This window comes from Neophocaena asiaeorientalis, unplaced genomic scaffold (assembly GCF_003031525.2).
Source record: "Neophocaena asiaeorientalis asiaeorientalis breed wild unplaced genomic scaffold, Neophocaena_asiaeorientalis_V1.1 scaffold37, whole genome shotgun sequence".
NCBI classification, from domain to species: Eukaryota; Metazoa; Chordata; class Mammalia; order Artiodactyla; family Phocoenidae; genus Neophocaena; species Neophocaena asiaeorientalis.
Window position 1 is genome coordinate 2289069 of NW_020174269.1, and position 25346 is coordinate 2314414.

Here is a 25346-nt window from a genome sequence, read left to right on the forward strand (position 1 = left end):
TTGTCTGTGAGAGTGTATGACCATGAATGTGTGAATATAAACGTGTTGTGTATGGGTGTGTATTTGTGTGCAGTTTGTATGGGTGTGGGTATGAATGTAAAAGTGTGCATGTGTCTATATTGTGTGCATGAGTTTGGTTGAACGTGTGGATGAGTGTATGATTTGCGTGTGTAAATGTGTGTGTTTGGGTGAGCGTGTCAGTGTGTGCATGTGTGTGGTTGCCTACGTGTGTATTTGTAAATGGGTTTGTATTTCTGTGTATAGGAATGCATGTTGTGGGTGTTATTTGTATACATGTGAGTGCATAATTTTCTGTGTGCTTAAGTATTGCGTTGTGTGTATTTGTGCGAATATATTTGTGTGTTTTGGAGTGTGTGGTGTCTGTGTATTTGTGTGTTCCTGTTTGTATGCGTGTGAGTGTGTAATTGTGCAAACGCAAGTGTTTGTGTTGGGACTGTGTGCACCCTGTGAGTGTGCATTTGCCTGTGTTTGTGAGTCTATATACTTGTGCGTATGTGTGTGTGTGCGCGTGCGATCGAGCGCGCGTGTGAGCGGGTGTGTGCGGTCGCCGCACGCCTCCACCTCTGCGCGAACCGCCCCTTCGCGGCCGGAGCAGAGGCAGCCGCCCGGCCGGCGGGCGAGGGAGGGACGCGCGCCGCGGTTAAGCGGGCTGCGCCGCCGTCACCGCCGCCGCGCTGACTTTGCCCTTTAAATCGGTCTCCAAGCCGATTACAGCTGATCTCCCACGTGACGTTTTACCTTCTGTCTCCCGGAGCGAGTTGCCCGAGGACAGTCCTCCACAGGCTGCGGCGCGTTGCGCCGCCCCAGCCCGCCGCGGGGGCTCGGGCTCCCGCAACTTTGGGCAAAGCAACGGCCGGCCGGCTGTCCTCGTGGGGCCACTCTCCACGCGGGCGTCGGGGGCTCCGGGGGCTTCGCTCGGCCGGGAGGGCGGCGGTGGCGGAAGACAACGTGCCCCGACCACAGCCCGGCGCCCCTCGGACCCGCGCCGCGCCGCGCCCGGAAGGCAGACGGCGTGCCCTGTGCGCGGCGCCCGGAAAGAGGGAGTCCTCCGCCGTCGGGAGCCGAGCGGGCGCGCCTTCGGACAAGCCGGCGGGAGATGGCCGCGAGGCAGGGCTGAGCCCGCAGCGCCCTCACCATGCAGAAGAGCGTGCGCTACAACGAGGGGCACGCTTTGTACCTGGCCTTCCTAGCCCGCAAAGAGGGCACCAAGCGCGGCTTCCTGAGCAAGAAGGCAACCGAGGCGAGTCGCTGGCACGAAAAGTGGTTCGCCCTCTACCAGAATGTGCTCTTCTACTTTGAGGGCGAGCAGAGCTGCCGCCCGGCGGGCATGTACCTCCTGGAGGGCTGCAGCTGCGAGCGGGCACTCGCGCCGCCCCGGGCCGGGGCCGGGCCGGGCGGCGCCCGGGACGCTCTGGATAAGCAGGTACCACGCGCCATCCCCTCCCCGTCTCCCTGCCTGCGGCCGCGGCAATACCCAGTTCTTCTAAGCCCAGAGGTCGAGGGCCCGATCCGACAGTGGGACCACCCTCCGAGATTTCGAGATTCCCCTGCGGCGTCTGTGGCAGGACAGCTCCCCTCCTCGGCCTCCCCATCTCCATCCCCGCCTTGTCGTGCATCTCCTTGTGATCCGTTGGAATAGGGGCTCGGCTTTATATTTTCCGAGACCCCGAAAGCTGTCGGGTCATTGCAGCTTCCTTGCTAACCTTACATTGCTTCTCTTCAACTTGTTCGGAAGGACTTAGTGTGGCGACGCGGGTTGACACCTGTTGGATTTAGATTGGCAAGACGGAACTAACTTATTTGTAAAAGTTTGGTTTCTCCGTCACCCAGCTAGTGAGTGTAGGTTTCTCTGCCTGCAGATGTTTGATCAATGGCTGTGCAGGGAACAAGCGGGGCTTCCAGGACTGACGGGCACTTTCTGTTGGTCACTTTCAATCTGTCTTTGTGGTTTATGTCAGTTTACTTTAACATTTGGCCTGCTGTGTCTAATTATGAAGGTAAATGTGTATCCGTTTCCCTCAGGATTAATATTTGGTACCCACATTCCTGCTATGTGTAAATATGCGGGCATTTTTAAAGAACGCTTCTGTATACTTTTAAGTGAATGCTTGAAAATGAATGTGACCTTTTTATTCTGGGTCATAATTTTATTAGTTTTGCTATGTTTTGCACTTAAGGAGGAAAAAATCCTCGAGATTTAGTAACTCCCGCCCCCCCCACCGCCTCCCATTCCTGCAAGTGCGAAATTTGTATTTTTTTCAATCACCATTTCTTATTAAAGTTAAAGCAGACTAATTTATGCTCCCAAATGTTCTCACTTTGCTTCTAGATCTCCACCTTGAAAAAAAGAGGCTGATGGTCTTTGTTGTTGCATAAAAAATTTTAGCAGCTTAATTTTCCATGTAAGTCAGGCCAAAGAGCTTCTACTGCAAATCCCCGAGGGCGGCTGTGAGAGGCGCTAGGGATGGAAAGATGAGTAAGATGCCTACATAACCCCTGGGGGCTCATAAAACAATGTGTAAAATTAAGAGGAGCTAAAACTAGATCAACCAGAAGTTTGATTTTTTTCACTGTGGTTTCACTATAAATCACTCAGACTTAACTGATTAAACTTGGTATAACACTTATACATCCAAAAATTTAAAAATATTCTCTTTGGTTTTTGAGGGCATGTTGAGAGTTCTTTGAAAAACTGATTTCCAATTTTGTAGATATAGATACTGGAAATATAAGTTTAAATTTCAAGTCAGGCATTTTAGAAATTAAACTGAGAGCAGGAGGAAGGGTTTTGAGGAAATAAGTAGAGACTTTTTTCAGGATCTATTTTTTTTTTCTTTTCCATTGTTGAGGTTTTTTTTTTTTTTTTTTTTTTTTTTTTAAGGCATGTGTTCCAAGGCCCATGGGAGCAAAAACCAGTACGTTTTTAAAGTGTTATTACGTCTATACTAAAATAGGGTACTTGAAATTATTCTGAAGATACATCATTGACTCAATTACAAATAATTTTTTCTTTTTGTGCTTCTAATAATATCAGGAGATAGCCACTTTTGTTATGAGCTGTGAGTGGGGAGTTGTTACCTGTTGCACCTTAACATGGTTGTCTGACCTGTTAACATATGAAAACCAAGATTTTTCTACTTGGAGAATATCCAGACTCTCATCTTCAGGACAATTTTCTTTATACTTTATAAAGAAATGTAACCTCCAAATAGTTTGACTTTCATGCCACTTTCTAATGGAAGTCCTAAAAAGGTCCCCTTACTAAGAATTTTTTTCTCTGTTTATCATCATACAAGTTATGAGTATTTCTCAATCATTTATACATCTCTTCGAGGTTAGAAATTAGAACCTTTGCTGTTTGTAGTAAAACTGAGATGTAGAGAAGCAAGCACTCCGAAATGGATTAGGAGTTGGATTGGGAAATCTGTCAGTTTGTCTTGTGTTAGACATACTTCTGTGACTTGGGTTGGCTTAGCAGGCTGATATTTTTTGTGTAACACTGTCTGTCTGGGTGTGTTTGAAGAATGAAGAAGAAACTGCAAAGATAAGAAAAAAAAAGGTTTACCTTAAATCTACAGTTTATGCAGTTGGTTCTCTTTCAGTTAATTTGTATTGCTAATGTGCTCACTTCTTCTCAGGCACCTAGACATGGTGGACCTGTGAAACGGGTGAGGTAGAGGGTGGATGTGAGGCGCTGAGCAGGGATCCTGTCAAGGTCTGCTTCTCCAAATATGCTTCTGGAACTTTCCACATATATGTCTCCATCAACCCCATAAACATACTTGAAGGTTAGGGCTTGAAACGGGATTTAGGGAGGCAGAATGGGTTTCCTCCACCATTTCTGTGTGACTTCTTAAAGGCAAATCTCTTAACATTTCCTCTGTTTTTTCTATTAATGAAATCTGTTTTCAGATGTGTTAATAAAAATTAAGAGTTTGGCTAGGATGATTTCTGAGTTATCTTCCAATAGTGACATCTCCTCTTTCTAAGATTATAACAGAAAGTGTGAGCTTTTTGCTGTGCACAGGATGTGAAAGACAATTTCACAAGATTTAAAGATTATCAGTCTCTGTAATAAACACTGCATCTGAGTAGTTAAGGCCAAGCAGGTGATTGAAGTGCATATTCTGATAAATCCAGTCAGCAGATGTGCAAAACTATAGAAACATGACTGCTTGAGACAAAGACGTTCTTATCATTCATATTGGAGGGCGACACATTGTAATGACAGTGACAGTTGATGTAATTCTTGCTATAAAATGCCTCTAATCATTCTTGCCAGTTTAAATTCTGTTTCTCCTTCAAATAATTTAAAAATTCTAATTAACTGTGGTAAGTTATAAAAAGAAAACATTCATTGGTTTGCTTCTTCTAAATAATAATTCAAAGTAAGTTGGTTGACAAAAGAAAATAAAGGTTTTTTTCTTCTTTCCTTCCATCTTTCCTCCCTTCCTCCCTCTCCTCCTTCCCTTCCTCCCTCCCTCCTTCCTTCCTTCCTTCCTTTCTTTGACCATTTTATCTTAAACTGTTTCCAGTTAAGAAGAAAAAAGAAAGGTATTTTTCACTTTCCAAATGTGCATAGGTTGAAGGAATATTTGCATTGCTCCATTTTCTCAATAGTGTCCCAAGATTTCACTTTGGTAGGTCCTTGGGAGATTGCAAGGCTCTCTTATCAACCTTCTATAGCAGCTATTTCTTAGGGATAGTTATGGTGATATAATCAAAATGTGTTCAGTTACGGAAAATTTTAAGTGATATTCATTTTCTCGAAAATGTGTGTTGGTGGTACTTCTTTCTAAAAGAGCTCCATTTATGGAAAATGAAAAACTTACCTTTTGTTCCAGGTGAAGGTGTTTAAGGAGGAAGGGAATTTGTATGTACTAAGTACCTTCTATGTGCCAAGCTCAGTGTTATCTTCCATTATTGAATCTAACTTGAACCTCACTTCAGCTCTTGGAGACTGGTAATGTTCTTTCATTTTTACCTATGATAAGACTGAGGCTTAAAGAGTTTTAGGAGATGACCAAAGTCCAACTCTAGGTAAGAAGACTGAATAATCTTGAAGAGTGCCTTACTAAGGAGACTATTTAAATCCACTGAGGTTCAAGAAATTTCAAATTTGGGTGGAATAGGGGCCGGGGTTGTAGTATGTGAATCACTGTTTTGTTTATTCTTATTTCCCCTTAAAAACCATTTACAGGACACGTTCGATTCTTGAGAAATACAATTGCAGACCATTACGTTTTCAAAGAAAAATGAGATTTATGTTTAAACAGTTTTACATGGCATTCGTTTACTTCAGTAAGGAATCTTTAAAAATATTTGCTCTGAGGGTGAAAATACACATCCCAATTAGCCTGATCTGTTTAAGTGGTTGTATCTGTCTTGCCTGCTAGCAGGAGAGACATACAGGAACAAAGCCATCTTTACTCTTATTTTCCTGGGAATGTTAAGTGGTCTATTCAGCCTGATTTCAGTTGTTTCAGTGGGGGTGGGTGGAATATCTCCTTAGTTCTGGAGGTTTAAAGTAGTAGATACTTGTCATATTAGTGCTGAATTAAACATGTTGATTTAATTTTAAAGGGATTAAGGGTTATGTGATTTCTCCTGTCACCTCATTTCTAGCCAGTCATTTTAGCCTTCCAAACTTGTCCACCAGCAGAAGATTTTAATCATTTTATCAAATTAGGCAGAGCTGCACGTAAGCCCTGAAATATTTGTAGAGGGTGGGGAGTGTAGATCATGGGTTTTTGTTCCAGTTCATGTTGTTTAATTGAAATATAATAGCAAACTCAGTGTTTCCTTTTCAGTGTTTGCTTATTGAACACAAATAAAGGGCAAACGGAATAAAAGTATTTGTTAAATCTTGTAAAACGTTTTAAAATGTAATTTAGGAAAGAAATGACTTATCACTTGAACTTTGTAATCATTCTTCCAATTTAGATTTAAATGAAGAAAAATAACCTATGGATTAGAAAAATATAGTTCTTTTAATTTTGACTACACACTAAACCTTACTATTTGTATTATTGTACTTATCATTAAGAATTCTACATAGAAAAATCCATCTTTGATGTGACAGATGTACATAAAAATGAATTTTTATTGGGACAAGTATTTTTCTGTGGGTTTTAATAAGTGAGCGCTGAATGTACTACTAAATGGTGGAAAATATTTGTAATGCGATAACAAATTTTTTATTTTCTTTCAGGAATTAAAAAATAGAGATATTTTTCTTTCATTGGATGATAAGTCCTAAAGCATGTACAATAAGCAAATGTTTCTGGTTTTAGCAAGCAAATATTAGTAGTTTGTTAAAACAGTTGTTGGTATTGCTGTTTGTTTAATGCAGATTATACTTTTTAGTTGACCTTGTCCGTATTTTTCAATAAATATGCATGCTACGTCAGTATAATTTTAATGTTGTAGAATAGAAAAAGCTAGTATTTAAGATTATTTTGTAATGAAATAAACCATATTGACAAGTAATATGGATTCACTCAGGTCTGAAATCCTAATTTCACAATTTTAAAGTAGCTTTATGTTTTTATGCCTGTTTATTTGTCCTATAAGAAAGGGATAGGGGCTTCCCTGGTGGCGCAGTGGTTGAGAGTCCGCCTGCCGATGCAGGGAACACGGGTTCGTGCCCCGGTCTGGGAGGATCCCACATGCCGCGGAGCGGCTGGGCCCGTGAGCCATGGCCGCTGAGCCTGCGCGTCCAGAGCCTGTGCTCCACAACAGTGAGAGGCCCGCGTACCGCAAAAAAAAAAAAAAAAAAAGGGATATGTGTGTGTATGTTGTGTGTATGTTTATTGAGTTTATCTTCCATCATTAAATATTAAACATTTGTTATACAGTTATATATGTTGGAGTTTATAGGTTTTTATTTGTGTCATTAAGACATGTATTTCAAGACATGAGTTGTAAATCCAATCGGTGTACAGTTTGGGGTGCTTTAGTATACAGGACTAATGATTTTAAGTTAATCATGGTATAAATTCCTCTCTGAAATTAGTTTATCTTAATTCAAGACTATGTATAGTAAAATCTTAGTTAATATTGAAACAAAACTAGAAACGGTATTTGTTAGGTATCAATATAGCACTATGGTAAATGTTTGGTTACTGTATAATATTTGGCCATTATTCTAAAAATTAACCATTATTCCAGAATTATTCATTACATTTCAGTTGGTGTAATTTTCAAATATTAGCTGATTGTGAAGTTAGAAATACATTATTTTGGCTCCACCAAAGGGTATATTTTACCATTTTTGCCCAAGGAATTCAAATATGATTGTGTGTATATTTGGGGGGGAAAAAACCCAAACAGCAAGTTTTCCTTTTCCTTTTACTTGAGAAAACATTGGTATCATAAAGTGGAGCAAGGATGCAGAAAACACATGTTCTCACACTTTTCCTTTTTACTAGCACTGGAAAAACTTACTATTCACGAAAAATGAAGATTCAAATCATTTTTCTTAAAAGTCCTCATAGTGAATACAAAATGCTTCAAATATACTTTTAGGGAGACGGCAGAAAAAAAACCAAGTTTGAGTTGATCTGTGTTTATTTAAATAATATTTCTTTTCTTTTTTTTTTTTTTTGCGATACGCGGGCCTCTCACTGTTGTGGCCTCTCCCTTTGCGGAGCACAGGCTCCGGACGCGCAGGCTCACTGGCCATGGCTCACGGGCCCAGCCACTCCGAGGCATATGGGATCTTCCCGGACCGGGGCATGAACCCATGTCCCCTGCATCGGCAGGCGGACTCTCAACCACTGTGCCACCAGGGAAGCCCCCTATTTCTTTTCTTTTTGAACTGTAAAGGAAGAAATGAGAAAGTTGGGGAGGGCTGTATAAGTTACAGCATCAGAGTACAGTAAGTTAATGAAAAATAGAATTCTCATAAGGTCTGAGAAGATACAAATAAAACAACCTTAAGAAAAGCTATGCTTAAAAATAAAATTTATTGACCCTTTAGTGCTTCATTTTTTTAAATGTAGGCCATAATTTCTTTTATTAGCTCTTCCCATACTTACCATCGTGACATTGCTGAGACCAATGATGATGATGGAAGCAGCCAGGGATCTGAGGGACCCTGGTTACTGGTATTCGCATTCTTTTCAGGTTCCTAAAATGTTTTGTTTTGTCATTTTCTGATTTAATGTAGACAATGCCTGATTCATTTCCCGAACTGTATTTATGAACTCATGCCATTTGTGTGACTAATGTAAACAGGAGGGTTAGTGCTGTCAAATAGAGGGACGGCTGGAAAGCTAGGAGGTTTCCTGGGTTAGAAATGTGGGAATGGGGAGGTAGTAGCCTGGCCTAAGGCTCACTGTGGAGCATCATAACTCTTTACAGAAGGAGTCATAACAACATAATGTCAGTGATACATAGGTATAGGAGGCCACTCATATCCAGTATGAATCTGCTTTCTTTTAAGTTTAAGAATATCACTTTCCAGGTCAGATGGTAGTATTGTGTATGGTTCCGTTCAGGAGTTAAACCGCGGGGGTTTCAGTCTCCACTCAGCTGCTTACCAGATACATGATGAGCAATTTCTCTTTCTAAGCCCGGACCCCTGCCTGTGTTGGGGATCACGATAGTACCTACATCATCCAGTTGTTGGGAGACTCATAGGCAACAGTCCATGCCAAGCTCTCAACACAGGGCCCAGCACATACGTAGCACATTTGTCAGCTGGTGTTTTTATTACTCCCTTTCTAATATAGTTCTTTTTTGATTTTCTTCTTGTTGCTTTCATTACTAGGGTCACTTAGGTGTTTTTTTTCCTTCCTTCCTCTTTAAAAAATACTTTTAATTTAACACAGACAAAATAGAACAGTTTAGGGAACACCAATATACTCATCGTAGAGCTTCAGCAATCTTCAGCTTTCTTGTTATCTCTGTTTTTCTCCACACATGCCTTTTTTGTTGTTGTTGTTGAACTATCTTAAAGCAAAGCCCAGACATCATTATTTCACTTGTAAATAAGGAAGTTTTTGGGTTTTGGCATAGCTCTTGTTTGGCGCTGAAGATTGTACTAGGTGTAGCTCTGAAAAGAATGATCCAGGAAATAGTTTGTAATGTGTTTCTCTTTTAATGTGTGTTACTGTAATTGTCATCATCTTTTTGTTTCTTTGATATCATTTTAAAGGAGAAAGCTTGAGACAGTAGTTGTGAGGACATAAAGGTAGTAGAATTAGCTTTTAAATAAGTTCCGGCATGTTAAATCCTAAAGAAAAATTTGAAATCAGTTTTTAACAATGATCATGGTGTAAAGGTATTTTCATGATTTGACCACACTCTAGAAGAAATTAAATTATTGGTGGTTCTGTTACTGAGGGATTGTCTTTTCTTTATTGAAGTCCATTTACCAAACTCTTCCAGCAGCTGGAAGAGTCTTGTTTAGAGTTGAGTGAGTGCTTTCTCCTCTGATGCCCTTAATGCTTCTCATCGCTCAGTATTTAGTATAGTTTTGCAACAATCAGGATGTCATCCATAAATCAGTGTTTCATCCATCTTTCAGAATCAATTCTGAGACCCAACAGCAGGCAATGCTATTTTAAGGTAATTACTAAGGTTTCATTAATCAAGTGTGCAGTTTGCTTTCTCTAGTGTTGCTAAGCTTTTCTAGGGTGAGTTGGTCTCTGTCACATGATTATTTGCCTTAGGCTCTTTTTTTTTTTTTTGCGGTACGTGGGCCTCTCACTGTTGTGGCCTCTCCCTTTGCGGAGCACAGGCTCCGGATGCGAACGCTTAGCGGCCATGGCTCACGGGCCCAGCCGCTCCGCGGCATGTGGGATCTTCCCGGACCGGGGCATGAACCCCTCTCCCCTGCATCGGCAGGCGGACTCTCAACCACTGCGCCACCAGGGAAGCCCTTGCCTTAGGCTCTTTTGATTGCAAGGGAGAGATATGAACTCAAGTTGTCTTGAATAATGGGCACCTCTGTGTGTGGTGGGGGACAGCGGGAATATTGTAGGGCAATATAAGGGCAAGTACCGCTCTACATTTATTGTGACCTAGCTGTGCTTTGGACATTGGTACTGGCTAACATGTTTTTCAGTGCGTTTATGCGTCTTTGGTTACTTACTGCCTCTGTTTTCTCATAATTTCTGCTTCCCCTCCTTCAGGCTGCTGTGCCCCTCGTGATACTGACTCAACATGTTGTGGCCCCTTTCTCTCTGCTTCTACTGCTTCAGTTCTCACTGCAGCATCTCTTATTCACTCAGTATATTCAAGCTCGTCTTTCTGTGAGAGAGAATCTGATCGACTCAGTTCACATTTTGGGGGCTAGACAAGACCACTGGTCTCTGACTGGTCCATAAATTGGCTGTCAAACAGCAGGGACTGTGGGTGAGGGATTTTCATGGAAAGTTTGGTGGGCGTGAGAGACATTATTATTGACATGTCCAGTGTATTCATCAAGCTAGTAAATATTATTTTCACCAACTAATATTTATGCATTTAAGCCACCTTCTTTTCCTTCAGTAGTAGCTGTACATCCTTACCTTATCAATAAGATCTTTCCAGTAAGGCAGTTTCTGTCCTCTGGTCCTGATAGGCCTCCTGTGTTGCTAAGGGTTCATGTTCATAATTTCTCTTTACTTTCTTAATACTTTAATATTAAAAATTATTTGAATGTTGTTCTTTTAACAATAAGCATATTTTTCAAAGTATAGCATACATATAGAAAAGTGCACAAATCGTAAGTGTGCTGCTTCCTGAATTCTCACAAAGTGAATATATTTTTGTAAGCAGCATCCCGATCAAGCCATGGACATGATCAGCCCTCCAGAAACTAACCTCGTGTCTATTCCTCTTCAATGCTCCTCCCCATGGGTAGCCACCATCCTTACTTCTAACATCATGGATTGCTTTTGCCTGTTTTTGAACTTTGCCATTGACTCATGCAATAAGTACTCTTCTGTGTCAGACTTCTTTCCCTCAACATCACATCTGTGAGATTCATCGATGTCTTTGGGTGTTGTGATTCATTCCTTTTCAGTTTCTTTGTAGTGTTCCACTGGATGAGTATACAACAGCTCCTTTACCCATTCTTTATCTGCTGTTGATGGAACACTTGGATTGTTTCCAGATTGAAGCTATTACAGATAATATGGCTATGGAAATTCTTGTACAGATATTTTGTGCACATACATGTATACATTTCTGTTCGGTATATACCTAGGAATGAACTTGTTGGTTCATAGGACTTACTTATATTCAACTTCAGTAATTACTGCTAAACAGTTTTCTGAAATAGGTATATCAATTTATGTTCCCGCTAGCAGTGTATAAGAATTTCAATTGCTCTACATTCTTGCTAATACTTGGTATTACCAGTCTTTTTAGTTTTAAGCATTCTAGTGGGTGTGTAGCAGTATCTCATTTTGGTTTTCATTTTCATTTCTCTGATAATTAGGTTGAACAGTTTTTCAGGTATTTCTTGACCATTTGATTGTTCTCTGTTTTGAAGTGCTTGTTCAACCTTTTGCCCATTTTTTAAAAAATTGAGTTGTCTTATTGATCTGTAGGAGTTTAAAAATATTAAGTTAAACTCTATGAATTGCCATTTTTGAATGTCAAAAATAATTGAACATCATCTTGTTCATCCTAGTGTATATGAAGACACGAGTCCTTTGTCAGTTATATGTATTGGAAATATTTTCTCCTACTCTGGTTTGCCTTTCTACTTTCTTACAGATGTCATTTGATGAAGAGAAGTTTAAAACTTTAATGTCGTATAAACTCTCTGTCTTTTTCTTTGTGGCATTTTTCTGCCCATGAAATGAATGGGGATGGGGACAGCATCCGGAGGTGCTTTGTGTAGAAGGTGCAGGAGCTGGGGCCTTCCCTTGCTGCTCTGTGGTCAAAGCAATCAAGTGCATCACAAAAGATGCAGCAGTAAGTAAAACAGAATGCACTTGCAGCAGCTTTGGACTGCCACACCAGGATGTTTTCCCTTTGGAGGAAGGCTCCAGGGGCAATTCAAAAAGACAAAATATCATAATGTTCTTTTCTCCTTCATACCTTCTAGGGTCTGAGGTGTTCCCTCCCCAGGTGTTGGGTTGTTGCTCTTCCTCTAGAGATGCATAGATGTATATGCACCAAAGACTTGTACAAGAATTTTCATAGCAGTGTTATTCACAAAACTGGGTGTCCCATTTCAGAAGCTCTAACTTCACTTTGTTTCCGGTCATCCCCAACTTGCACCTACACCTTTCATCTGGAAGGGTCAGGTGCAAGAGGGACAAGGTACTTTTATAAAACTTAACCAGAGTTAAGCTTGAATCCCTGACACCCCCTTTCAGCTCTGCTGCCACCTGTAGGTTGTGTCATCTAGGCTGGCCTGGGGGTGCTGTTAGGGAAAGAAAAATGCATCATGCCCAGCACTGGTCAAGATAGAATCCTCAGTTTTCAAAATATATTTGTATAATGCCCTATAATTCTTCCCCTTTTGTCCTGATCATTACCCAGGAAGTGGCCAAGAAGGGATGACCCCTTTCTTGGAATACCTGCACTCACTGATCAAACTGCCTTACTAAAGTATATGGACCAGGAGGGAATGAGGGAGAAAGGGTTGGACAGTCAGTCCATTGTTGAGTATACAGATTAGTTTCAAGGGCCACAATGGTGTGACTGGAAACAGCTAACCAGTAACCTAAAAAAGTATCAACAGTGGTGAGGTAGCATTGCTAGTCCTGAGAGGGCTTTGAATGTCTGGTGTAGCCAATCTACCAGGAGTGGGAGGGGTTTCACCCCTAGTGACATGGCCTCTCCCATTGTGAGACAAATGGGTCAACTTTTGGCAGGCGTCACAAGTCTGCCCTGCAGTGGTAGCCTTCTGCATTAGAAACAGAGTCAGGCTCCAGCACAGCTTGATTCCAGTTGATTCCACAGCCCTTGATTCCACAGTCCTTCCTGTGGACATCTACATGACTGATCCATACAGTTCAGTCAGCAGACATGGATTGTTCCCAGGTTCATGTTTCCAAAGAAGTGTCTCTTTAATCTTACAGTCTATAGTTGTCCAAGTGGCAGACCAAACAGCTCTGCCATTGGCACCAGCCCAAAAGTCTGAGCCCTACCCTCTGACTGGAGCAACTACCTCTGCTTTTTCTTCTGCATAGCTGACACTGAGGCTGACTAGCCACAGCACCCCAATGGATACCATTGGGTCTCAGCTTAGCCAAACCATCAGTGAACCGGACCCAGATATTTAGGGAATTTCTGTGAATCAAGGACCCTACGGAGTCAGTGGCTTTGCCTCAGGTAGCAGAGCAGATAAAGTTCCCCACAGAGAGATACTTGCTACTTTTCAAAATGTAAAGCTGAGATGCTTCTGGGGCCAGACCAGCTACATTCTTGAATATACCTTTTCCATTGAACAAACAAGGTTTTAGCCGTTCCCACCTTGTTAGTTCTTGAGTCTGAGCTGATTCATCCAAAATGGGAATTTCAGGCTGGAGAGTTACAAGACCTCTATGGGTCAGTTTTGACAAGGACTCAGCTGTAAGCTAATGGTCACCTGCATACCTTGTAATTTTGTTTGGATGGTGGACATTGTGTGTGAAAAATCAAAGAGGTAATTTTAGGCTCTGCATGATGTGTTTTCCTTCAGAGAAGGTTTACTTTTGCTTTCTTGCAGGCATTAATGTGGGGTATTTTACACTAATCCATTCTGAGAATGAGCTGATGAAAGATAGGTTTCAGGTTTGTGAGAACACTATTCCAGTTTGTCCTAATTTCTGAAGTATAGCCTTTCCAAGGTCTTATCAGGAATTCTGGGTGTTTACATAACCCCTTCCTCCTTGGTCTCTTACATGCCCCATGGGACTGCCAAAAACTCAGTGCTGATTTCCAGACTCTAATTGCTGCTTTCTGCCTGGTATCTTAGCCTCTTGGCTCTGTACTACTTAGAAATTGGCAAATTCCTTGAGTGGAACAACTTCAAAGACTGTCAGGCCCACTAGTTGACTTCCCTTCTCTAAGGTGTCTTTACTCCTTAGATACCTTAGACCTTAACAAGGTCCTGGCTGCCTTGTTATCTCACTGATGCTTTCAAATGGATTATTTTGCGTGTGTGTGTGTGTGTGTGTGTGTGTGTGTTGTGTGCAGCTTTTCTAATTGTTCTTAGTGTGTGTTGGAGTGGTAGGTGAGGGTCTGTAACAAGCAACCTGGTCATTACCACTTAGAAATGAGTTTTAATAGTGAGTCTAAACATGAGTGAAACTCCTTTCAAAGCAGTGGAAAAGTTATCTTTTTTCTTTTCTCTGGAAATTTATCTGTTAATTACTTCTAATTCAGTAATGATAAAATACTAAGAACTCAAACCACAACTAACCCTTATTTTATCAATTTAATTCAGAACATCTTTGAATATGGTGTTTTTGAAGAAAATAAAACAAAAAATTCATTTTGTAGTCGTAAGATTTTTTTACAGATGTTTATCTTTATACCACTACAGAGTGCTGAGGTGTATATTTTGAGGGTACCGCGGTATAAGTCCCATTTTACTCCTAACATAGTAGATTTAGTTTAAACTTTTAGATTGTCTTCTCATATCTGATGTCTGTCTACCATCTATCTAACTATGTGTGTATGTATACCTGTCTATCTATCATCTATCTATCTTAGTTGATGAGCGTTTAATTTAAAGCAGTCATCTTTCTCCAGGCATAAGTTAGCCCTTTTTTCTTGGAAAGTAAAACAAAGTAAAATTAGACTATTTCATTTAGGATACTAATTTGTTAGTATTTTATGAATATTGTTTTGTATTATACAATTGTAAGAGTTACCATTAAATGCTGATTTGGGATTAAAGAGCCAAGCACTTTACATATATTATCTCATTTAATCTTCACAACCATCCCGAGATATTGGTATCCTCTTTATTTTACAGATAAGAATACTGAGGCTTTAGTGGTTTAGTAATTCTCCCAGGGAAGAATTTAACTAAGTGGCAAACTTAGTTAATAGAGCCTAGTTTAGTGACTTAGCATTTGTTGATCTTGGCCCTCAACTAGGAGCTAGAAATATATAACCAGGAGGGAAAAGTTTTAGTCTTCAATCTCATTCTTCTCTGCCTTGGTACATTTGCAGTTTAGGTGGAAAACTTCTCAGTCTGATCTGATTCATAAAGCCCATAATGTAAGTTATAGCTTCCACCCAAGGAAACTATATGTTATATATGTTATATGTCAACAGGCAAAGCTATGGGCCCATATTTATCCAAGGGAAGCATTTGAACCCATTTATGTAACCTCTATAATCTCTGTATGCTTGCCCCTGTGCTGATGTGGTGGAGAGTCGGGTGTTGGGGAACAGGTCAGTCTGTTTCCAAAGCATCCCTGTCTTTCTCCTGTGCTGCTGATTTCTAGCACAGGCTTCCTTCTTGGTGTCTGCTTAGCACCTTGAGGGGCCCAGTGTTGAAGATGTAGAAGACATAGCCCTCCCTGCCATTTCTGACCTTGTCTATGCTATGTCTCTTGACTCTGATAAGATCGCTTATGTTTTGAAGTGAGTCCACATCCTCAGTGCTTTGATTTATGCTCCTGCTTTTTGGCCACTAGGTCTAACTGGATTGTAGTCTCTCCTGACCCAGAGCAGCAAATACTGTTGTCTGAAACATTAGGCAACTGAGAATGGTACTTGCAACTTGTGCCATCAATGTCAATGTGAGCAAAGAAGAAGGCATTTATATGTACTCAGTCTTTGTGTTCCAGGCCAAAGTATCTTCTTGTATTTGTTTTGCTGGCAAGTTTCACCTGTTGTCTTTGGAATTGTGCAGTCAAATGGTTGAACCGGAGCATCTTGTGATTCTAGTGCCTTAGCTGTAATTTCCTCTGTGAATGTTATTAATCCAAGTTCATTTTCCTCATGCCAGTTCAAGCTGAGACCATCCTTCTTCCTGTTCTCCTGCCATGTCCTTGTCTTACAGCGCTGAAGATGCAATGGCATGCCATCTGGTTAAACAGTACAGAATGCCCAGTACATTGAGGTGAAGTTCCCGAGTTCAAGTTCTAGATTCACCTTTAACAATGTATGGATTCTGAGGCTTAACCGTTTCCTCATCTGGAAAATGGGCATGATAATTCCTACCTTGTAAAGAAAGTGGGAATATTAAATTAATTGAGGCAATCTATATGAAAAGTGTTTTGTAAACTAAAATGCTACAAGAATATTACTTTTAAATTCTTTACAATTATATTTTTTTCATTTAAGTGAGGGCCGTTTAAACAGCAGATTAATTGAAAGTTTGCTTACTGCAGGTGTGTGTTCTGTTCATTTTATCCATTTGGAGAAGCAGACGGCTTCTCTGACTAGTTTGTCGGCATCTTTGTGAGCCCAAGGTTCTTAAGTTCTATGGAGAATATTTAGTGGATGACAAATTCCTCAAGAAATAGTTGGAAGATTACTTTTACTAAGTGCAGGAGAATATTACCTAAATAGATCAGTGAAGAAAAATTTTTTTGTCATTTAGATACTTTCTGTTGTATAGATCCTTCTGACTGTAATAAATATTAAATATAGTAAAGTGAGATTAATAGGTAGTTTTTTCCGAAGAAAAATCTAGCTAAATTGGTATTTGTGCTTTAAAAGTTCCGTTTTTTACAGAGAGTGTTTAAAATGTATACTGAAGGATAAATAAATCCATAGCTTACATATTTTTCTCCCTTTTGGTATAAATTGCCATATAAACAGAACATTTTTATTTTTATTATTTTTTGTTGGTTGTCCTCCTAACTTTTGAAAAAAATTTTATTGGTGTATAGTTGATTTGCAATGTTGTGTTAATTTTAGGTGTACAGCAAAGTGAATCAGATATATATATATATATCTGAATATATATATATATTCTTTTCAGATTCTTTTTCCGTATATGTTATTACAGAATATTGAGTAGAGTTCCCTGTCCTATACAGTAGGTCCTTGTTAGTTATCTGTTTTATATATAGTAGCGTGTATAAGTTAATCCTAACCTCCTAATTTAGCAGAACATTTTTAAAGCAATTTTTAATTCATAAAAGTAATGTTTCTGGGGATCTAAAGTACACCATGGGGACTTCCCTGGTGGCGCAGTGGTTAAGAATCCGCCTGCCAATGCAGGGGACACGGGTTCGAGCCCTGGTCCAGGAAGATCCCACAGGCTGGGGAGCAACTAAGCCCGTGCGCCACAACTACTGAGCCTGTGCTCTAGAGCCCGTGAGCCACAACTACTGAGCCCATGTGCCTAGGGTCTGTGCTCCGCAGCAAGAGAAGCCACCGCAATTAGGAGCCCACGCACTGCAATGAAGAGTAGTCCCTGCTCGCAGCAACTAGAGAAAGCCTGCCTGCAGCAACGAAGACCCAACACAGCCAAAAATAAATAAATAAATAAAGTACACCATGGTGACTATACGATACAGTATTGTATACTTGAAATTAACTATGAGAGTAGATCTAAAATGTTCTCACCGTGAGCATGCGTGCACACACACACCCCACAGACACAGTGGTTACTATGTGAAGTGATGGATTTGTTAGCTAACCTTATCATGGTAATCATTTCACAACACATAATATATCAAATCATCACGTACACTTTAAACTTACACAATGTTATTTGTCAGTTGTATCTCAATAAAACTGGGGAAAGAAAGGAAATCAGTGAATGGATATAGATAGTATATATTTTCTGATTCCATGAATTATGTATAGAAGTGATTTGTTATTCTTGAACCATTGTAGCCTAAGTGGATACCAGTCAAAATACCTGCATTCTTATTCCAGTTCTTTGAGAGAATAATTAAGGCATATATAATTTCTTGAACATTTGGTCAGGGATAAAAAACAGAGCTTGTTTGTTTGTAAATAATTGAGTGTAAAGGTCTGAGGTTTATGATCTTGAAACTGTCTTGCTAGTGTCTCAGACACTAGCTCATGAACCCAAATAGACCTCTACATTAACTAATATCTAATCTTCTATTTTTATGCAGTTGCTATAGAAATTTAAATTATTATTATTAATTAAAAATTAAATGATATAGGTGTGTAACTCTAGCTTTCAAAATGCATTCACATATATTATCCATTTGATTTCTTCATAACTCTATATTACTTGTGTTTCCTTTACAATTTCTAACTTTTTAGGCACATTATTAAACTTATTAATGAATTATAAAATTCATTCACTCAAAAAAGGAGTAATGTTTTTGTGTAAAATTTGAAACTCAGAGAACTGAAAAATAAGAAAATTAAAATTTCCTGAAATCCCATTCCTCAGAAAAAATTATGTATTGAATTGTTGGAGGATTTCCTTCAAGAGTTTTTTTTCAGTGTATGAATATAATAAATAGACTTTTTTTTTTTTTAATTTATTTTTATTTTTTTTGTGGTACGTGGGCCTCTCACTGTTGTGGCTTCTCCCGTTGCGGAGCACAGGCTCCGGACGCGCAGGCTCAGCGGCCATGGCTCACGGGCCCAGCTGCTCCGCGGCATTCCTGAAATCCCATTCCTCAGAAAAAATTATGTATTGAATTGTTGGAGGATTTCCTTCAAGAGTTTTTTTTCAGTGTATGAATATAATAAATAGACATTTTTTTTTTAAAATTTATTTTTATTTTTTTTGTGGTACGTGGGCCTCTCACTGTTGTGGCTTCTCCCGTTGCGGAGCACAGGCTCCGGACGCGCAGGCTCAGCGGCCATGGCTCACGGGCCCAGCTGCTCCGCGGCATGTGGGATCTTCCTGGACCGGGGCACGATCCCGTGTCCCCTGCATCGGCAGGTGGACTCTCAACCACTGCGCCACCAGGGAAGCCCATAAATAGACATTTTTAAAGTGGAACATAATCAAGATCATATTTTATGTATGTAGAGTTTTGGATCTTGATCTTTTTAAATTGAATATTGTGAACATTTTGTTTGCCAGTAAATATCTTTGAAAACATTATTTTAAATTACTGTACAGCATTCTTTGTCCCACAGTTGTAAACATTCTTCTGCTGTTGGATCTTTAGGTTGTTTTAATATTATAAAGTTTTGCTTTGGTATAGTAAGTAATGCTGCAGTGAACATCAGGATGACATTTGTGAACAAATTGTCAGGGCAGGTGGAGGCATATGCAAACAAATCAACAAATAAAAAAGCAGGAAGTGATAGGCAGCCTTTTAAACTCTGACCATAAGGGTATTTTCCCCAACTTCTCCACCTTAATTAAAAGCTGTTTTCTCTAATAAATGCCCCACTTGCATTTCAAGGTCGTTTTGTAACTGGTTAAAAACCCAACATAAAATGTGAATTTCTGGAATGGAAGTACAATCTCATCTGTGAGTAAAATATAGAAACAAATATGGCCAAATATGGTAGTCTAATTTTGGGAAATAAAGCTGTAGACCTATGAATGATTTTTGGTGGGATTTACTTTTCCTGGGGGGTGTTTGTTATGATTAGTTAGAGTGCCTAGGATCATGATAAGTGAGTTCCATTTGAATGCATAAAGTAGAAATGCCTAAAATCACCGTATTCCATTGATTTTAAGCATATTTGGATTATAATGCTTTACATTTTCTGAAATTAGAATGTGTTTCCTATCAATGTGCATATTTGGTTGATGTGGTAATCCTTTTCCTATAAACTTTTACTAATTTATGTTGATTTTATAATACTATTATAGACACAAAGAAAAGTGGGAGGTTTCAGACTAAGATACTTGACATTTGTTTGTGTTTTCAGTGCTCGTTGCTCTATGTGTTTTTTTTTTTTTTTTTTTTGGGGTACACGGGTCTCTCACTGTTGTGGCCTCTCCCGTTGCAGAGCACAGGCTCCGGACGCTCAGGCTCAGCGGCCATGGCTCATGGGCCCAGCCGCTCCACGGCATGTGGGATCTTCCTGGACCGGGGCACGAACCCGTGTCCCCTGCATCGGCAGGTGGACTCTCAACCACTGCACCACCAGGGAAGCCCTATGTGGTTTTTTTAAAAGAATTTTTAAAAAATTAATTTATTTATTTTTGGCTGTGTCGGGTCTTAGTTGTGGCACACGGGATCCTTTGTTGCAGTGCACGGGCTTCTCTCTAGTTGTGGCTCACGGGCTCCAGACTGCGCAGGCTTAGTAGTTGCGGTGTGGGATCTTAGTTCCCTGAGCAAGGATTGAACCGGCATCCCCTGCATTGCAAGATGGATTCTTAACCACTGGACCATCAGGGAAGTCCCTGCTCTATGTGTATTTGCAGGAGTATAGAGGTATATGGATGTCTATATGATATCATATGCTGGGGGCCTTTGACTTTTTTTTTTAACATCTTTATTGGGGTATAATTGCTTTACAATGGTGTGTTAGTTTCTGCTTTATAACAAAGTGAATCAGTTGACCTTTTGATAATAATTAAATATAAGGATAGGGAATATCATGACCATGTGAGAAAGAGGAAAATACAGTGCTTGGTTTTTGAAGTGCTTAACTCTAACCTTATCTTGGTTGTTATCTCTTCCTGCAGCCCCTCTAAGCCACAGGATCTTTGATTACTAAAATTCAAGATGTTGCTTCTCCATACAACTGCACAATTATCAACTTTTTTGGCAGTGAGTCTTCATTTTACATATTTTTCCGTTGTGGTTAGAGAATGGCAAATTTGACTGATATTTCTAGCCCATCCTTAAATTGGATTGTGTTAATCACCTTTTGTGATTTAAAAAGACCAGAACAAAACAATGAAATCCTCCCTGGTTAGGATACTCATTCTTTCCTACCTTTAATGTTGTTAACATTCCCTCTTTGGGCTTATTCTTATCCTTTCCACTGAGAACATCTCTCATATTCCTGGTGTCCCACCAGCCCACCCCCATCATGCCTCTCCCTGTGGCGTTTGATAATGAGAATAATTTTGGCCCCAAACAGAACTTCTGAAAGAATGCCATTGATCTTCTTATGTCCCTTATTTTAAAACTTGTACACTGCTGTGAATTCAAATAAATGGGCTTTCTGGTTTTGTTGTTTAGACAAAACATTAATATATTTATTCTTATTGAGGTATAGTTAATTTACAATGTGTTAGTTTCAAGTGTATAGCAAATATTGAGTATAGTTCCCAGTGCTATATAGTAGGTCATTTTTATTTACCTATTTTGTATATAGTAGTGTGTATATGTTAATCCCAACCTCCTAATTTATCTGCCCCCTTTCCACCCACTATCCCGTTTGGTAACCATAAATTTGTCTTCTGGGCTTCCCTGGTGGTGCAGTGGTTGAGAGTCCACCTGCCGATGCAGGGGACACAGGTTCGTGCCCCGGTCCAGGAAGATCCCACATGCCGTGGAGCGGCTGGGCCCATGAGCCATGGCCGCTGAGCCTGCGCGTCCTGTGCTCCACAACAGGAGAGGCCACAACAGTGAGAGACCAGCTAGATGAAACATTTTATTTGAAGATTATTTTAGGGTCCTGGAAGGCAAGTGTGTTTGGAGGCTCTCTGTCACATTGAATAAAGGAGGAAACTCCATTGCCTTTTCACCTGGCAGTCTTGTTGGCTAGCGAAGTAGGATGCTTCCAGAGAGTCCACTCACCACACCCCCTGCGCACCCAGTTCCCAAATTTCTCAGGAGTGCTGCTCATGACATCAGAGTTAAACCCAACCAAGTGTTTCCTAGATACTTTCTAATCTCTTTTGCACATTTGTCTAAAAGTTAAAGTTTTGGAGCTGTGTTTTTATATATCAGTAGTGTTACTGTAGTCCCAATACACCAACACTATTTACTTACACTAGTTACAAAGTGAAAACCTTCCATTTTTCTTAAAAGATTTTTTTGATGTGGACCATTTTTCAAGTCTCTATTGAATTTGTTACAATACTGCTTCTGTTTTATGATTTGTTTTTTTGGCGGCAAGGCATGTGGGATCTTAGCTCCCTGACCAGGGATTGAACCCGTGTACACCCCCTGCACTGGAAGGTGAAGTCTTAACCACTGGACCGCCAGGGAGGTCCCTGCTATTTTAGATTTTATTAAGACTTGTTTTTGTTATTGTTCATACTGTTTGGTTTAATTGATATCACAGCATGGGTTCCAAGTTTTCTAGGACAATCTTGATCTAAAATATTCTATCTCTGTGGTCCCATGAAAGCATTTGGGTTTTCAGATCATGAGGTCATGATTTGCTTTGGAAATTACAGTACCTGTACTTCCTGATAGCTTTGAAAAAATTTATGAAACACTGGTTAGACTCTTAAATGGCATTCTCAGCAGTACATATGGTACAGCTGAGATGGAAAAGAGACTCATACAGCAAGAGTTGTATTTGTTGTTACTGAAGCTTGTGAATGCACGTGCGTGTGTGTGTGTAAGAGGTATCCCAGACAGTTCCTTTCTCCTTCTAAAAAGTGCTTTTTTAAAACAAAGTTTCTAGTTTCAATGGGAAAATTACAATATTAAATTTGTCTTCAGAGAACAATTACTTAAGGGATAAAGTGTGTCATAAAGGGAAATAGAAGTTTGACCATGAATTAATTCACTAGCACTGGGGCATTACAGTGATGTGACTCATGCTATAAAATGATAAATCAGGACAAGGGTTAGATTGGCTTTTCTGCCCATGAAGGCTTTAATGTATATTCTCACCTCAGGTGTCTTTAGGAGGCCTGAATGTCCTCACAAGCCAGATCCCCCTGCATCAGAGCCCAGGCACTTCATTCGTTCCTTTTTTCACCAAGCAGGTTTTGAGCATTTGCTGCAAAGTACTGTACTGAGGCCTATGAATGAAGTTTCAGGTCTAGTCCCTGATCCTGAAAGTGCCTGTCTAGAGGGGAAGGTAGGTGGTGTATTTGAAGGAGTTCTCTGAGGATGTGTGAGGCTTACTAAAGGCCGTATGTGATCAGGGGGCGAGGAAGACCTTTCTGGCTTTGTGGCCAGAGAGGGTTGCAGGCACATCTGAAGTCCTTGGTCCTTGACAGAGGAACCAAGTTTAACTGGTAGGAAGAAGGAAAAGCTAAGTTCACTTTGGCTTAAGCTGGGACATTTGGGTTCAAGCTGGGAGTAACATTTGGGCAAGACCAGAAAAGCAGATGGGGCAGACCACACTCATTTGCTTATAAGTTGTGGAGAGACTTGGAGGGACACCAGTGTGGGGAAGGGAGAGGCAGGGGAGAGTTGAAAAGGCAATCTGGCATGGTGTTCGTGGAAAATGGAACAAGGAAAGATGGGAGCCTGAGAAAGAACCTAGGAATTTTGTTCTATTATTAATAAGGTTTACTGTGAGGAATTTTTCCTGATATCAAACGGGGCTTTACAAAATTAGATCAGAGCAGTATCTCTCAAAGAGAGCCATGTGTTATGAGAAATATCCACTTGTGTGCCTTGGTGTTTATCACTTGTTAAAATGGATTCACACCAGAAAAGTGTGGGAGAAAGCTGAGTTATCCAAAGTGAAGCACGTTTCTTCATGACAGGATTTCTCAGAATCTTTACTATGCAAATGGCCTTGTTAATTCTCCCTTACTTGATAGTCTGTTCTAGAACCAAGGTAGGCTGGCACAGTGAGCCGCAGAGACCAAGCTGTGGCACGCCTCTGGGCCTCTGTTCCTCCTCTGGCCTACTTTGGTTGCCAGCACGTTGGGGTCTTCACTGTGGCAAATGCAGGGCACCGGATGGTGGAATCTCTGTCTAGGAATCTCAGCTGCTGAGTCTCTTCTGTTCTAGCCGGCTGTCCAAGTGGCAACGACCTGGGTACTTAGAAGGAGACAGGGGCTCACTGGAATCCAGGTTACAGTGTCAGCAGTGTCCTTGTCTTCCTTTGGGCCAGTTGTTTTCAGCTTGAAAATGTTTCCAGTTGAGGGCACTTGGGTGCAAAGCTGCTCACCACTCTGGATGGGCCACCCAGGCAAAAGGTGCTATTTAAGTACTTACACAATATCCTCAATTTTGCCTCTTGGCCTGCAAAGCCTAAAATAATTACTATCTGGCCCTTTACAGAAAAAGCTTGCCTATCCATTGTGGTAGCCACCAGTCCTATGTGGCTTTTAAGCACTTAGAATGTAGCTAGACTGAATTGAGATGTGCTATAAATATTTACACTTACACATTCTGGCATTTGAAGACTTGGTACCAAAAAAAAGAAGATAAAACATCTCAATAATTCTTTTTTTATTTGATCAGATGGTGAAAGGATATTTTAGATGCACTGGGTCAGATAAAATGTATTGTTAAAATTAGTTTCACCTCTTTCTCTTTCCTTTTTTCCATGCGGCCACTAGCAAATTTAAAATTACATGTGTGGCTTGCATTTAAGATGTACATTATATTTCTGTTGTATAGTGCTGACTATAGCATAGCACCCAAGTTTATTGCCCACAGAGCTCTTTCTTTAAGGAGTCTCTTAAATAAACCTAGTTGGTTTCTCTTGGGGCACAAGTTGAGCAAACAGAGCCCTAAGCATATTCTAGTTTGAGGGTTTGTGTTTTGTTGACAGCTAAGCTATAGTTTAATAGATGTAAAGTCTTACCGTTAAATAAAGATACATACTTTCCTTTGTGTTTTTCCAATACAGATATATTTATTATTTTATATTTTACTTTAAATCAGGTATTCACTTATTATTCTCATTATGTATGTTTTAAACAATCTGTGAGCTATATATTTCCTGTGATATAAAAATCATGAGCTTATCATGTCTGCTCTGATTCAGCAACTCCACTTATAGCCTTCTGTCCTAAGGAAACAACTGGATGAGTGTGCAAAGATGTGTATCTAAGTACTATGCTCATTATTGCCTTTAATGAAGAAAAATTGGAAATAATTTTTGATGCCTCACTGTAAAGATTGATTACTTAAATTATGGAATAGCTACATAATTATATTGCCAATATAAATGATGGCAATGAATTATTAAAAAGTATTTATAGACAATCAATACTTTAAAGAGAAATATATGAATTTGTACTTTAAAAATTCTGAAAGAAAATAGGTTCTAATTGTTCATACTGATTCTCTTTGGGGAACTTTGGGTTATCTTAATTTTCCTCATGCCTATCTATATGGTCTAATTTTCTATAATAGACTTGTATATCTTATGTAATTAATTAAAATAATTGCTTAATCACTTTGTAACTAATGCATGAAATAGCTCCTTGAAACAGTTCAGAATTCTTAGTGAGCATATTTATGTGGACAGGAATTCATAAAAATAGATTTTGTTGTCACATAATGAGGGATTTGAGATAAAAAGCATTTTCCCCCAGATTCCTCACATATTGCAAACAAATTGTCTTGATATTAAGGTAAGTAGTCATTGGTAGGGAGTAAAGAAGTTACTTTAGGGCTTCCCTGGTGGCACAGTGGTTGAGAGTCTGC

General features: G+C 40.0%; 1 protein-coding gene across 2 annotated transcripts in view; it reads left to right on the forward strand.

Annotated features, from left to right (window-relative positions):
- The first annotated feature begins 1156 nt into the window (after positions 1–1156).
- RASGRF2 (Ras protein specific guanine nucleotide releasing factor 2) overlaps positions 1157–25346 on the forward strand; it is a 235745-nt gene continuing 211555 nt past the window's right edge. For both annotated transcript variants that reach the window (XM_024755700.1, XM_024755701.1), the window contains exon 1: positions 1157–1444. In XM_024755700.1, coding sequence (XP_024611468.1) covers positions 1157–1444 — 288 coding nt within the window. The remainder of the gene's footprint in view (positions 1445–25346) is intronic.